Consider the following 13,696-nt stretch of genomic DNA (forward strand, 5'->3'; position numbering starts at 1 on the left):
AGTGTTAGCGTGTGCACTGTTAGTGTGTGCACTGTTAGCATGTGCACTGTTAGCGTATGCACTGTTAGCGTGTGCACTGTTAGCGTGTGCACTGTTAGCTTGTGCACTGTTAGCTTGTGCACTGTTAGCGTATGCACTGTTAGCGTGTGCACTGTTAGCGTGTGCAGTGTTAGCGTGTGCAGTGTTGGCGTGCGCAGTGTTAGTGTGTGCACTGTTAGCGTGTGCACTGTTAGCGTGTGCAGTGTTAGCGTGTGCAGTGTTGGCGTGCGCAGTGTTAGTGTGTGCACTGTTAGCATGTGCACTGTTAGCGTATGCACTGTTAGCGTGTGCACTGTTAGCGTGTGCACTGTTAGCTTGTGCACTGTTAGCGTATGCACTGTTAGCGTGTGCACTGTTAGCGTGTGCAGTGTTAGCGTGTGCACTGTTAGCGTGTGCAGTGAAAGCGTGTTTGGGTGACACTCGGGTCACATGTGCCTAATAGCTCCAGATTCCTTATTGTAAATCAGAACACGCCTCACGGAGACATGTCTCTGAATGAGTCAGAACCAGTCGAACCGGAGCGTCCTCCGTCCAAACGCCGCGTCTGCTCATCTGAACAAACACATAATTACAAACACTTTGAAATGGTACGAGGATTCACTCCTCTGAAATGTGAGCGAGCCGGGCCCGTCCTGAGGTGATTAAGCAGTTTGAACGTGAGGCATCAGAGCGAGAGGTGAAGTGAGGCCACTCTGTGATGTCAGCGTGTTGTTCTGCTGAGATTCAGACTCAGACTTAGGCTTAGACTTAGACTCGGACTCAAGACTCAGACTTAGACTTAGACTTAGAGACTCAGACTTAGAGACTCAGACTTAGAGACTCAGACTTAGAGACTCAGACTTAGACTCAGACTTAGAGACTCAGACTTAGAGACTCAGACTTAGAGACTCAGACTTAGAGACTCAGACTTAGACTCAGACTTAGAGACTCAGACTTAGAGACTCAGACTTAGAGACTCAGACTTAGAGACTCAGACTTAGACTCAGACTTAGAGACTCAGACTTAGAGACTCAGACTTAGAGACTCAGACTTAGAGACTCAGACTTAGACTCAGACTTAGAGACTCAGACTTAGAGACTCAGACTTAGAGACTCAGACTTAGAGACTCAGACTTAGACTCAGATTTAGAGATTCAGACTTAGAGATTCAGACTTAGAGACTCAGACTTAGACTCAGACTTAGAGACTCAGACTTAGAGACTCAGACTTAGAGACTCAGACTTAGAGACTCAGACTTAGAGACTCAGACTTAGACTCAGACTTAGAGACTCAGACTTAGAGACTCAGACTTAGAGACTCAGACTTAGACTCAGACTTAGAGACTCAGACTTAGAGACTCAGACTTAGACTCAGACTTAGAGACTCAGACTTAGAGACTCAGACTTAGAGACTCAGACTTAGACTCAGACTTAGAGACTCAGACTTAGAGACTCAGACTTAGAGACTCAGACTTAGACTCAGACTTAGAGACTCAGACTTAGAGACTCAGACTTAGAGACTCAGACTTACAGACTCAGACTTAGACTCAGATTTAGAGACTCAGACTTATACTTAAAAGATTCAGACTTGGACTCAAAACTTAGACTCAGACTCAAGACTCACCCATTGACTCAGATTTGGACTCAGATTAAACTTGATCCACAAAGTAAATCCTGGGCCACAGAGACTCACACACGACACAAGAAAGACACAAAGAGGAACTGAACCTTTACTAATATCAATGTTTTGGTGAGTAGCAAGTAGCAAGTTCTTTTTATGTTTTTGTATCTTGAAAAACCACAGTATAGGATCTGAAGCAGTTGTGGTGAGTAGTAGTAGCAGTAGCAGTAGTAGTAGTAATAGTAGTAGTAGCAGTAGCAGTAGTAGTAGTAGTAGTAGTAGCAGTAGTAGTAGTAGTAGCAGTAGTAGTAGTAGTTGTTGTCGTCATATTTATTTCCTCATTACTGCAATTTTGTGTAATCCCCTTTGATGGACAAATACAGCTTCTCTTAGTAGTACTAGTAATAACAGTACTTCTACTATAGACTAATTACTAATACTAATAAAACTAACGGTCGTTGTGGAAGTAAAAGTCATGATGTCATACTTTTACTTTCACATATTTTCTCTTCTCTCCCTTTAAATCTCTGCAGCACATGATCAGTGTGAGGAGAACCAATGTGACCATCAGCAGAGAGAGAGCCCGAGGAGGAGAGGAGAGGAGGAGAGGAGAGGAGAGGAGGAGAGGAGAGAGGAGGAGAGAGGAGGAGAGACCAGTGTGAGGAGAACCAATGTGACCATCAGCAGAGAGAGAGCCTGAGGAGGAGAGGAGAGAGGAGGAGAGAGGAGGAGAGGAGAGGAGGAGAGGAGGAGAGAGGAGGAGAGGAGAGGAGGAGAGACCAGTGTGAGGAGAACCAATGTGACCATCAGCAGCACAGAGAGAGCCCGAGGAGGAGAGGAGGAGAGAGCCCCGAGGAGGAGAGAGGAGGAGAGAGGAGAGGAGGAGAGGAGAGGAGGAGAGGAGGAGGAGAGAGCCCTGAGGAGGAGAGAGGAGAGAGGAGGAGAGAGGAAAGAGGAGGAGAGAGCCCTGAGGAGGAGAAAAGAGGAGGAGAAAGGAGTAGAGAGGAGGGGAGAGGAGAGAGGAGTAGAGGAGAGAAGAGGAGAGAAGAGGAGAGGAGGAGAGAGCCCTGAGGCGGAGAGAGGAGTAGAGGAGAGGAAAGAGGAGGAGATGAAAGAGGAGGAGAGGAGGAGAGAGGAGAGGAGAAAAGAGGAGGGGAGGAGAACAGAGAAGAGAGGAGGAGAAGAGAGACCAGAGTTTGGAGAATCAATGTGACCATTAGCAGCGGCACAGAGACAGCCCGGAGGAGAAAAGAGGAGGAGAGGAGGAGAGAGAAGGGGAGAGGAGAGAAGAGGAGAAGAGAAAAGAGGAGGGGAAGAGAGACGAGAGGAAAGGGCAGAAGAGGAGGAGAGAGAAGGGCTCCAGCCTGAGTCACGCTGTGTCACCCTCACACAATCAGACCACAAGGATTTATACAACCTATAGACCGGAGGAGAAGAGAGGAGAAAAGAGGGGAGGAGGAGAGGAGAGGAAGAAGAGGGGAGGAGAGGAAGAAGAGGGGAGGAGAGGAGGGCTCCAGTCTGAGTCATGCTGTCTCACTCTCACACAATAATGAACAATCAGACCACAGGGATTTATACAACCTATAGACCACAGAAAAGAGGAGGAGAGGAGGAGAGGAAATAAAGGGCTGACAGTGACTAAAGCAGAGGCCATGGTTCCTCTAACTGTGTGTGTGTGTGTGTGTGAGTGTGTGTGTGTGGGGGGGGGGTCGATGGTGAGTCATGGGTCAGATTTAGTGAGAAAAGGAGTGACACGTGTTTTAACAAACAGGACACTCACTTTAGACGGGACAATAGAGACTGAAGAGGGGCAGGGGGCGGGGGTGTAGTACAGGGGCAGGGGTGTAGTACAGGGTGTAGTACAGGGGCGGGGGTGTAGTACAGGGTGTAGTACAGGGGCAGGGGTGTAGTACAGGGTGTAGTACAGGGGCGGGGGTGTAGTATAGGGGTGTAGTACAGGGGCGGGGGTGTAGTACAGGGTGTAGTACAGGGGCATGGGTGTAGTATAGGGGTGTAGTACAGGGACAGGGGTGTAGTACAGGGTGTAGTACAGGGTGTAGTAGAGGGTGTAGTACAGGGTGTAGTACAGGGGCAGGGGTGTAGTACAGGGTGTAGTACAGGGTGTAGTACTGGGGCAGGGGTGTAGTACAGGGTGTAGTACTAGGGCAGGGGGTGTAGTACAGGGTGTAGTACAGGGTGTAGTACAGGGTGTAGTACAGGGTGTAGTACAGGGTGTAGTACAGGGTGTAGTACAGGGTGTAGTACTGGGGCAGGGGACAGAGTGAATCTGCAGATATTTAATGTTTTCAGTTTAAACAGCCCAAAATAAAACACATCAGCATCATTCTGTTGATTTAAGCTTCTCCTTGACCAAATATCAGAGGGTCAGCAAGTACACACATATACACAATACACACACACATATACACAATACACACACACACACACCCCTACACATATACACACACACATACACAATGCACACACATACTACACAAACACACACACATAAACACACACACATAAACACTCACTCATGGTTATATTTTTTTGTAAATGAGAGTTTGGCCTGTAGCACTAAAAGAAGAAATCAGCGTATTTACTTCCCTATTACTGCAATTTTCCCATTTTTGTAATTCTTCTCTTTGTAATAGTAGTAGTAGTAGTAGTAGTAGTAGTAGTAGTAGTAGTAGTAGTAGTAGTAGTAGGTCTAGTAGTTAATAGATAAATAAAAACAGCAGGTTCATTGTGATGATCATAAATCCCACACAATAATTTCTTGGTAAAGTTGGTAGATTTTTAGTACTTTTTCTAACATTTTTTCCAGTAGTAGAAGTAGAAGTAGTAGTAGTATGAGGTAGTTAATAAATAAATAAATAAATAAATAAATAAATAAATAAATAAATAAACAAACAGCAGGTTCATTATGATCATCATAAATCCAACAAAACAATTACATGGTAAACTTGGTAGATTTTTAGTATTTTTTCCTACATTTACTCCAGTAAAAGTAGTAGTGGTAGTAGTGGTGGTAGTAATAGTAGTAGTAGTAGTTGGCCTAGTAGTTGTAGTAGCAGCACTGGCAGAAGAAGTCGACATTTTTACTTCACCATTACTGCAATTTTCTCATTTTTATAATTCCCCCTTGACGGACAAACAGAGCTTTTCTTAGTAGTAGTAGTAGTAGTAGTAGTAGTAGTAGTAGTAGTAGTAGTAGTAGTAGTAGTAGTAGTAGTAGTAGTAGTAGTAGTAGTAGTAGTAGAAGAAGTAGTAGTAGTAGTTATCTTGTATCTTTTTGGTACTTTTTCCAGATGTTCACCTAAACCTTGGCGCTGGAGCCTGGTGTTTTGGAAACCAGCTCCGCCGCCGTGTAAAAATAAACTTGTACACGAGTTATGACAAATATATTCTTGAGTTTCACATCATAAAAAAAAAAAAAAAAACTAGGGCAAAAAAACAACACCACAAATGACACGTCCGTTTCCTTCTCACGAGGAAACGGAACCGTGAGCTTCCTGTTGGTCCAAATAAACGATTGTAATGTTCCACAGTGGCCCAAGAGACGAATCACAAACCTGCGACGGTCAGAGGGAAATTAAAACGGTTTATGTCCAGGGCCGGGCACAGCTGCAGCTCAGAGGGGGACTTAGGGGGGCCCAAGAATAATAATAATAATAATAATAATAATAATAATAATAATAATAATAATAATAGAGACTGAAGCGACAGTTTTTCAATAGAAAGTGAATTGGAGCCAGAGTCGATGTGCGCTCACGATCACTTCCTGTTTGTAACACAACAGCGGTGGGTTTGCTATTTAAATATCCAGTGTATTGTCTTATTTTATTTTTGTTTAAGGAAATAAATGACGTTTCATATCGAGTATCGGCAGATTGTTAAAGCCGCAGTATCAGAATCGGTATCGGAGCTGAAAAAGACGGGAGTTACAGCTCGTCAAACGACATAAACATCAGTGTAAAAACATGTTTGATATTGTCACTGTTTGTTTAACACAGAGGGCAGATGTTTGGCCCGGCCCAGCACAGACCGGCCCAGTGCAGACCGGCCCAGTGCAGACCGGCCCAGTGCAGACCGGCCCAGTGCAGACCGGCCCAGTGCAGAACGGCCCAGCGCAGAGAGGCCCAGTGCAGACCGGCCCAATAATGTTTGTTAATTGCACATAATCTAAACAGTCTCTTTTGGCCCAACCCAGAGCAGACCGGCCCAGAGCAGACCGGCCCAGCGCAGAACGGCCCAGCACAGAGAGGCCCAGTGCAGACCGGCCCACCGCAGAGAGGCCCAGCGGAGACCAGCTCAATAGTGTTTTATTACTCACACATAATCGAAACCGTCTCTCTTGGCCCAACTCAGTGCAGAACGGCCCAGCACAGAACAGGCCAGCAAAGAGAGGCCCAGTGCAGACCGGCCCAGAAGTGTTTATTATTCACACATAATCTAAACTCTCTCTCTTGGCCCGGCCCAGAGCAGACAGTTCTAGCGCAGAGAGGCCCAGCTCAGACCGGCCCATTAGTGTTTATTATCGGCCCAGCGCAGACCGGCCCAGCGCAGGGCGGCCCAATAGTGTTTGTTAATCACATAATCTAAACAGTCTCTTTGGACAGTCACGCCTTTGGCTCCAGTTCAGTTTGTTTCCGCGGTGGAAGAAGTACTCCATTTGTGACTTAAGTAAAAGTACAGACACTAGATCAAAGAAATACTCAAGTAAAAGTAAAAGTATCACAAGAAAAAACTGTATTAAAGTACTGGTTTCCCTCAGCCTTTTCAGCAGCTCTCAAACAATAACACAAAATACTTTTACTTTCCAGACCAGTTCAAAAATGTAGTAAAGTGCAAAGTCTTTTCCACGTCGGTTGTTCTGTGTGGACAAACAGTAGGTGGCCCTGTCCAGACCAGACCGGACCGGACCAGACCAGGCTTATATCTGATATCTGCTCTGGTTTATTTGGACAGATTCTCCGCTGACCTGATGCAAGACGCCAACGAGGCCCCTCCCACTGTAAACACACAAATAACTATGACAGAGCACATGCCACAAGAGGCTCATGTGGAAGACGCCATTTCAACACAACAACAACTTTATGAGACAGAGACGGAGTACACGGGGCAGGGGACAGGAGTACACACATACAGAAGTACACACGGGGCAGGAGACAGGAGTACACACATACAGAAGTACACACGGGGCAGGGGACAGGAGTACACACATACAGAAGTACACACGGGGCAGGGGACAGGAGTACACACATACAGAAGTACACACGGAGCAGGGGACAGGAGTACACACATACAGAAGTACACACGGGGCAGGAGACAGGAGTACACACATACAGAAGTACACACGGGGCAGGGGACAGGAGTACACACATACAGAAGTACACACGGGGCAGGGGACAGGAGTACACACATACAGAAGTACACACGGGGCAGGGGACAGGAGTACACACATACAGAAGTACACACGGGGCAGGGGACAGGAGTACACACATACAGAAGTACACACGGGGCAGGGGACAGGAGTACACACATACAGAAGTACACACGGGGCAGGGGACAGGAGTACGCACATACAGAAGTACACACGGGACAGGGGACAGGAGTACACACATACAGAAGTACACACGGGGCAGGGGACAGGAGTACACACATACAGAAGTACACACGGGGCAGGGGACAGGAGTACACACATACAGAAGTACACACGGGGCAGGGGACAGGAGTACACACATACAGAAGTACACACGGGGCAGGGGACAGGAGTACACACATACAGAAGTACACACGGGGCAGGGGACAGGAGTACACACATACAGAAGTACACACGGGGCAGGGGACAGGAGTACACACATACAGAAGTACACACGGGGCAGGGGACAGGAGTACACACATACAGAAGTACACACGGGGCAGGGGACAGGAGTACACACATACAGAAGTACACACGGGGCAGGAGACAGGAGTACACACATACAGAAGTACACACGGGGCAGGGGACAGGAGTACACACATACAGAAGTACACACGGGGCAGGGGACAGGAGTACACACATACAGAAGTACACACGGGGCAGGGGACAGGAGTACACACATACAGAAGTACACACGGGGCAGGAGACAGGAGTACACACATACAGAAGTACACACGGGGCAGGAGACAGGAGTACACACATACAACATAATACTACTGAAGCCCAGGTCCAGTTACAGGAGTATTAGGCGAGGCGAGATTATTTGTACAGCACAATTCATACGTAAATACACAAATCAAAACATAAATAATCATCATAAAATTAATATTAAAACAGAAAAATGCAGAATAAAAACCCGTTCAGTCACAGATAAACAAAACTGTTTGAGTCTGGATTTAAACATTGTCAAAGTCGAGGTCTGAGTCACGTCTTCAGGAAGAATGTTCCAGGTTTTAACTGAAGAAAACTGAAACACTGATTCAATGTGTTTAGTCCTGGTTTAGTCCTGGTTTAGAGCTGGTTTAGTCCTGGTTTAGACCTGGTTTAGTCCTGGCTTAGTCCTGGCTTAGTCCTGGTTTAGTCCTGGTTTAGTCCTGGTTTAGTCCTGGTTTAGTCCTGGTTTAGCCCTGGTTTAGTCCTGGTTTAGTCCTGGTTTCGTTCTGGTTTAGTCCTACTTTAGTCCCGGTTTAGTCCTGGTTTAGTCCTGGTTTAGTCCATGTTTAGTCCTACTTTAGTCCTGGTTTAGTCCTGCTTTAGTCCTGCTTTAGTCCTGGTTTAGTCCTGGTTTAGTCCTGCTTTAGTCCTGCTTTAGTCCTGGTTTAATCCTGGTTTAGCCCTGGTTTAGTCCTGGTTTAGTCCTGCTTTAGTCCTGGTTTAGTCCTGGTTTAGTCCTGGTTTAGCCCTGGTTTAGTCCTGGTTTAGTCCTGGTTTAGCCCTGGTTTCGTTCTGGTTTAGTCCTGGTTTAGTCCTGGTTTAGTCCTACTTTAGTCCTGATTTAGTCCTGGTTTAGTCCTGGTTTAGTCCTAGTTTAGTGTGAGATGTTTCTTGTGGCTCTAACACGTCGGATCAGTGTGATTGTTACTATCACCATTATCACGACTACAGGAGCAGGAGTGACCTCGGGGAAAAGAGGCGCCTGATTTGTTTGTTATTAATGTTCATATCTTGATTTACAGACACAAAAGCAAAATAAAAACCCCAGGATCACATAGAGCGGGTTAATACGAACATTTAAGACCAAAATGACGAGTCTGACAGCAGCAGGTAGAGAGAGAGGAGCCACAGTTTTTCAATGGAAAGTGAATTGGAGCCAGAGTCGATGTAGCTGGAAGCGCTAGCAGGTTAGCTACGTCCATTTATATAAACAGTGCATGGTCCGGCAGGAGAGACAGGGGTTTAAAGCAGCAGAGATTGATTCTGGACAGTGTGGGGGAGAGGATAAAACTAAAAAAAAAGGAAAAAAAAACAACCTTGGGAATGAGTGTGGGAGTGAACCGACACAGGCCTGAAAAAGTAGAATCGATCCCTCCCCCAAGTCCCAAAGCAAACGCTCCGCTCTCAGCACAGCTCACCTCTACTGCAGTACTGTACGCAGTATCAGCAGTCAGTACTTCGTCTCTACCACTGTCTGTTGGTGCGTGACCCCTCCCCCTTTTCTTTGTTTAGCTACAGCACTTTATTCACAGCATTTCCAACCGTCCAAATCACATTTTCACACCAGCTCTTTGTGGCGATTTTAGTTCTAATCGTGCGGCGCCGACTGTCCCAGATCTGTCAAGAGCGAGATGAGACTTTGAATCATCTACAAAAACGCGTTATGTTTTCTGATTTTGAAAGGAGGAAGAGGAAAGTTAGAAAACAGCGGCGGGAAAATGGACAAAGGGCCAGGATGTATAAAGCGTAGTAAGTAAAATGTGTAAATAAAGGCTATATACCCCCCCCAAAAAATACGTATTCAGTCACAGCTTGGCCCGATGTGATTAAAAATAGGACAGTAAACAATAATATCGTTTATCGTTTTAATATAAAAAGGGTTGACAGTAATCGTTCGCGGGACATTTTGTTTAATCGTGATAATCGGTAACAAAGATAATCGCCGTTATATCACCTGAAAGTGCAGAAAAAAAACAAATTATCCATGGGGGAGTCGACAGAGGGGAGAAAGGGGTCTGTTGTCCGGGGCCCCAGAATCTTAGGGGGCCCAGAATTGCACCATTTTCGTATTAATTTGTATTACCGGGGGGGCCCATATGAGGATTATTGCCCCCCGGGACCTCCAAATTTCAGTTGACGCCCCTGTTTATCCATAATATTTGCTGTTAAAGTTAAAATTATTCATATTTATAACAACTAACAGCTTAAATAATTTTCATAATACTGTATAATCGTCGATCGTTGTTATTTTGACCACGACAATCACATAATCGTCAAGTAAAATTTCAATATTGTCCAATGTCGAGTCGTGATAACAGTTTTTTAGTCACCAAAGTTATAAATTTTAACTTTTACGGCTTAAATCTTATCAAACAGCCAAAAAAATTATAAAAAAAATCCCAGTAATGCAAAGAAAAATTGCATAAAATAAATACTGACCCACAAAAAATACTGTTACAGCTTCAAATATAGAACCGTAAATCGATATATACTGATTATCGTGACAGGCCTTGTTAAAGTATTAGCAGGGGCGGCGCCAGATATTTTTGGTTGGAGCAGTTATGGGGGGGGGCTCTTCAATAGGGGGGCTCACGTAACATTTTAATCTAGAGTTTTATACTGATGCGAGCGTACTCATTCGCTCTGCCACGTTTGCGTCGCTGTTTCAAACCAGTTTAAACGTAGCTAGCTCCTGTAGCGATTTATAAAACGTAATACGGAATTCTGTTTTTATTATAGTTTCATTTTGAACACTCTGTAGTTGTAGTTATGAGCATTTTGTGCGATAAAAACGGGGTAAAAAAAATCTTTAGGGAAAGCTATGAGGAACAGTGGTCATTCTTAGGAGGCTAGGGCCCCCTCAAGCCCCCGCTGGCGCCGCCCCTGAGGCAGGTATTTGTACTATTTTTGTGAGTAAAACTGAGTAAATAGTAGTAAATGATCATTAAAAGTGTGGTATTACTTCTTCCAGCAATCTCCATGATAAAAATGTGTAATCGCGACAGTTATACAAATACATTTCTCACTTTGACGATACTTTTTGGGCGTCAATAAATATCGTACGTACCTTTTTTTGTAGTACTGGGATATTTTGGGTTATATTTTTGTTTTACGGTGAGATTTGTGCAGTAGAATTATGCACTTCTGCTTAAATATTGTACATTTAAATCGTTTTTCGAGATATTTCTGCTTTATATTCAGTTTCAATATTATTGTTTATCATCTGTATTTATTTAAGTACTTCGAAATGTGATATCGTGACTGGGCTACTTCAGGGTTGAGTACTTGTATGTGTACTGCAGTGGTGCAACGTAATGAAGTAAAAGTAGTAAAGAAAAAGTAAAAATCAGCGCGAAATACTTAGATTTTTTCCTCTTTAAGTGCATTTTAAACAGGTTTTTTGTGTGATTTTTCATGTGATACTTTTACTTTCGCGTGAGTATTTTTCGCTCTAGTATCTGCGCTTGTACTTTATTTATTTCTTTTATGACTAAGCCTGATGTAAAGAGGAAAACGGCGTCCTCGTTGGAGTCAGGTGGACGACACATGTCTCACACACGCGGCGTTACTTTTTAAACAACGGGAAAACCATCACAAAGGAAAAATTACAGGTACTTTCCAAATACTCCAAGCAATATCTAAGTACAACCAAATACCAAATACCAGGGCAGTTATCCAGTCACATGGGTGAACCAGTTTGGCACAAGAAAAGTATTTGTACCTTTGTGGTGTGTATTAATTTGTGGTGATGTAAATTACAAAGTAGAAACAGTTGGGCAGTACTTCAAAAGAAATTCTGAAGTACCACACAGCAGAATATTGTAATAGTACTGGTACTATAAGCGCTGGTAGAAGTAGTAGTAGCAGTAGTAGTGTCTGTGTTATTGTTTGTTATAGTAGAAGTAGTAGTAGTAGGCTAGTGGCAGTAGTAGTAGTAGTAGTAGTTGTAATAGTACTAGTGGCAGCAGAAGTAGTAGTAGTAGATGAAAACGCAGTAGTCGTAGTAGTACTAATAGCAGTATTAGTAGTAGTAGTGGTAGTGTCTGTGTAATCCTTTGCTGTAGTAGTAGTAGTAATAGTGACAGCAGAAGTAGGAGTAGTAGTGATAGTAGTAATAGCAGTAGTACTAGTGTCTGTGTAATCCTTTGTTATAGTAGTAGTAGTAGTAGTAGTAGTAGTAGTAGTGGTAGTAGTAGTAATGGCAGTACTAGTAGCAGTAGTAGTAGTATTAGTAGTTGAAAAAGCAGTAGTCGCAGTGGTAATAATAGCAGTAGTAGTAGTAGTAGTAGTGCCTGTGTAATCCTTTGCTATACTAGTAGTAAGTTAGTAGTAGTAGTAGTAGTAGTAGTGGCAGTAGTAGTAGGAGTAGTAGGAGTAGTAGTAGTAGTAGTAGTAGTAGTAGTAACAGGCTCGTAGCAGTAGAAAAAGTAGTAGTAGTAGTAGTAGTAGTAGTAGTAGTAGTAGTAGTAGTAGTAGTAGTAGTAGTAGTAGTAGTATGGATGGTTATATTGTACATTTTTATACAGTATTTTGAACAGACTCAGTCCACACCTCTCCTCCCTGGTATTTAATAGTCCCCACACACAGTACATCCTGGTATTTACTCTTCATATTATCCTTATACTGTATTTGTTGTTTGTCGACTTTAATATGAAGTACTTTGGTTCAGCTGAAGTATTTAAAAGTACCACATAAACACAACAGAACACACGCCCATCACTGCGAACTCAGCGCATCAGACATGAACCAAAACCGAGAAAAACATCACCAAAAACCACCAAAACTGTGCCAAAACTTAGTCAAACCCCATTGTCCATCCGCGTGGACGTGCCCCGGAGCATTATGGGAGCACAGTGAATGAATGGGTCCATCATCGCCTTCATAAAACCCCGCACACAACGCACAGAACCCGGGGCTCGTGACGCGGACCAGTCACGGCTTGGCTCCTATTCTCGCGTCGTCAGCCCCGGCAGCAGACCCCCTTTTCCCCGCTCGGTTTGACCCGGGACACACCACACCACGGCGGGCCCCGGTTTGCAGCAGCTGCCTTGTTGACAACTGGCAAAAAAAACAAGAGGAATTCAAAGCGCGAGAGCAGCTGTGGCCGTTCAGAAACAACTTTTTTGGTGCGGGAAAGTGGACAAAACGCGTGAAAAAACCGAGCATTACGCGCTTACCGGTGGCGGAGACCTCTTGCATCGTGCGTAAACTTCTCCCTTTTCCGCAGAAACGTCTCGGTGAAGCCCAAGCGTATATGGCACAAACTCGGAGGAGCGCTTTTTCCCCTTTTCTTTCACTCCGTCTCCTCTTCCAACTTGAATCCCCGCGTTAAAAACTCGCCATAGTTACTCCAAAAAGTGAAAAAACGCACGGGATACATTGGCTTTTACGCGCAGGATTCCAAGCAAGAAAAACGCACCCAATACATTCGCTTTTACGCACAGGATTCCAGGCTGTGTCTCTACTGTAGACTCGCCTCCCTCCACTGAAACTCTCCTCACTGCTGCTGGAGGAAGACAAAAAAGGAAAAGAAAACGCGCGCGCCCGTTGGAGATGCGCGTTCACGTGGGGTCCATTCATTCTGGAGTGGAGGAAGCTCATCTCTCCATCGCTCCACGGCTTTTTACGCGCGTATTACCGTGACAGTGCGATTATTTTTCACATCTGCGTGTCGTTTTAAGTGTTTTAAACCTCGTGTTGCGTTTTTTTTTTTTTTTTTTCCACAGTTATAGGAGCACGAGAGGCAGGAGGCACGGCACGCGGACGGGTTGTCACGTGAAGGAGTCGTGAAAGGATGAGGCTTATTGGCGCAGAATGTTTTTTTACGCAGCGGTGCATCTGTGCGTAAAAGTGTCCGGAATGAAGCTGTACGATGTGGCCCAGTATTTCCATGTCACTGCGCTCGTGCTTTTTATTCATG

At 44.7% G+C, this 13,696-nt stretch overlaps 1 protein-coding gene across 1 annotated transcript in view; it reads right to left on the reverse strand.

Moving 5' to 3' along the window:
- fgd (faciogenital dysplasia) overlaps positions 1 to 13,167 on the reverse strand; it is a 118,060-nt gene extending 104,893 nt beyond the window's left edge. The window contains exon 1 of the mRNA XM_055223153.1: positions 12,954 to 13,167. Within this exon, the coding sequence (XP_055079128.1) occupies positions 12,954 to 12,975 (22 nt within the window). The 5' untranslated portion in view covers positions 12,976 to 13,167. The remainder of the gene's footprint in view (positions 1 to 12,953) is intronic.
- Positions 13,168 to 13,696: the final 529 nt, after the last annotated feature.

Source organism: Periophthalmus magnuspinnatus, chromosome 7, assembly GCF_009829125.3.
Source record: "Periophthalmus magnuspinnatus isolate fPerMag1 chromosome 7, fPerMag1.2.pri, whole genome shotgun sequence".
NCBI lineage: Eukaryota > Metazoa > Chordata > Actinopteri > Gobiiformes > Gobiidae > Periophthalmus > Periophthalmus magnuspinnatus.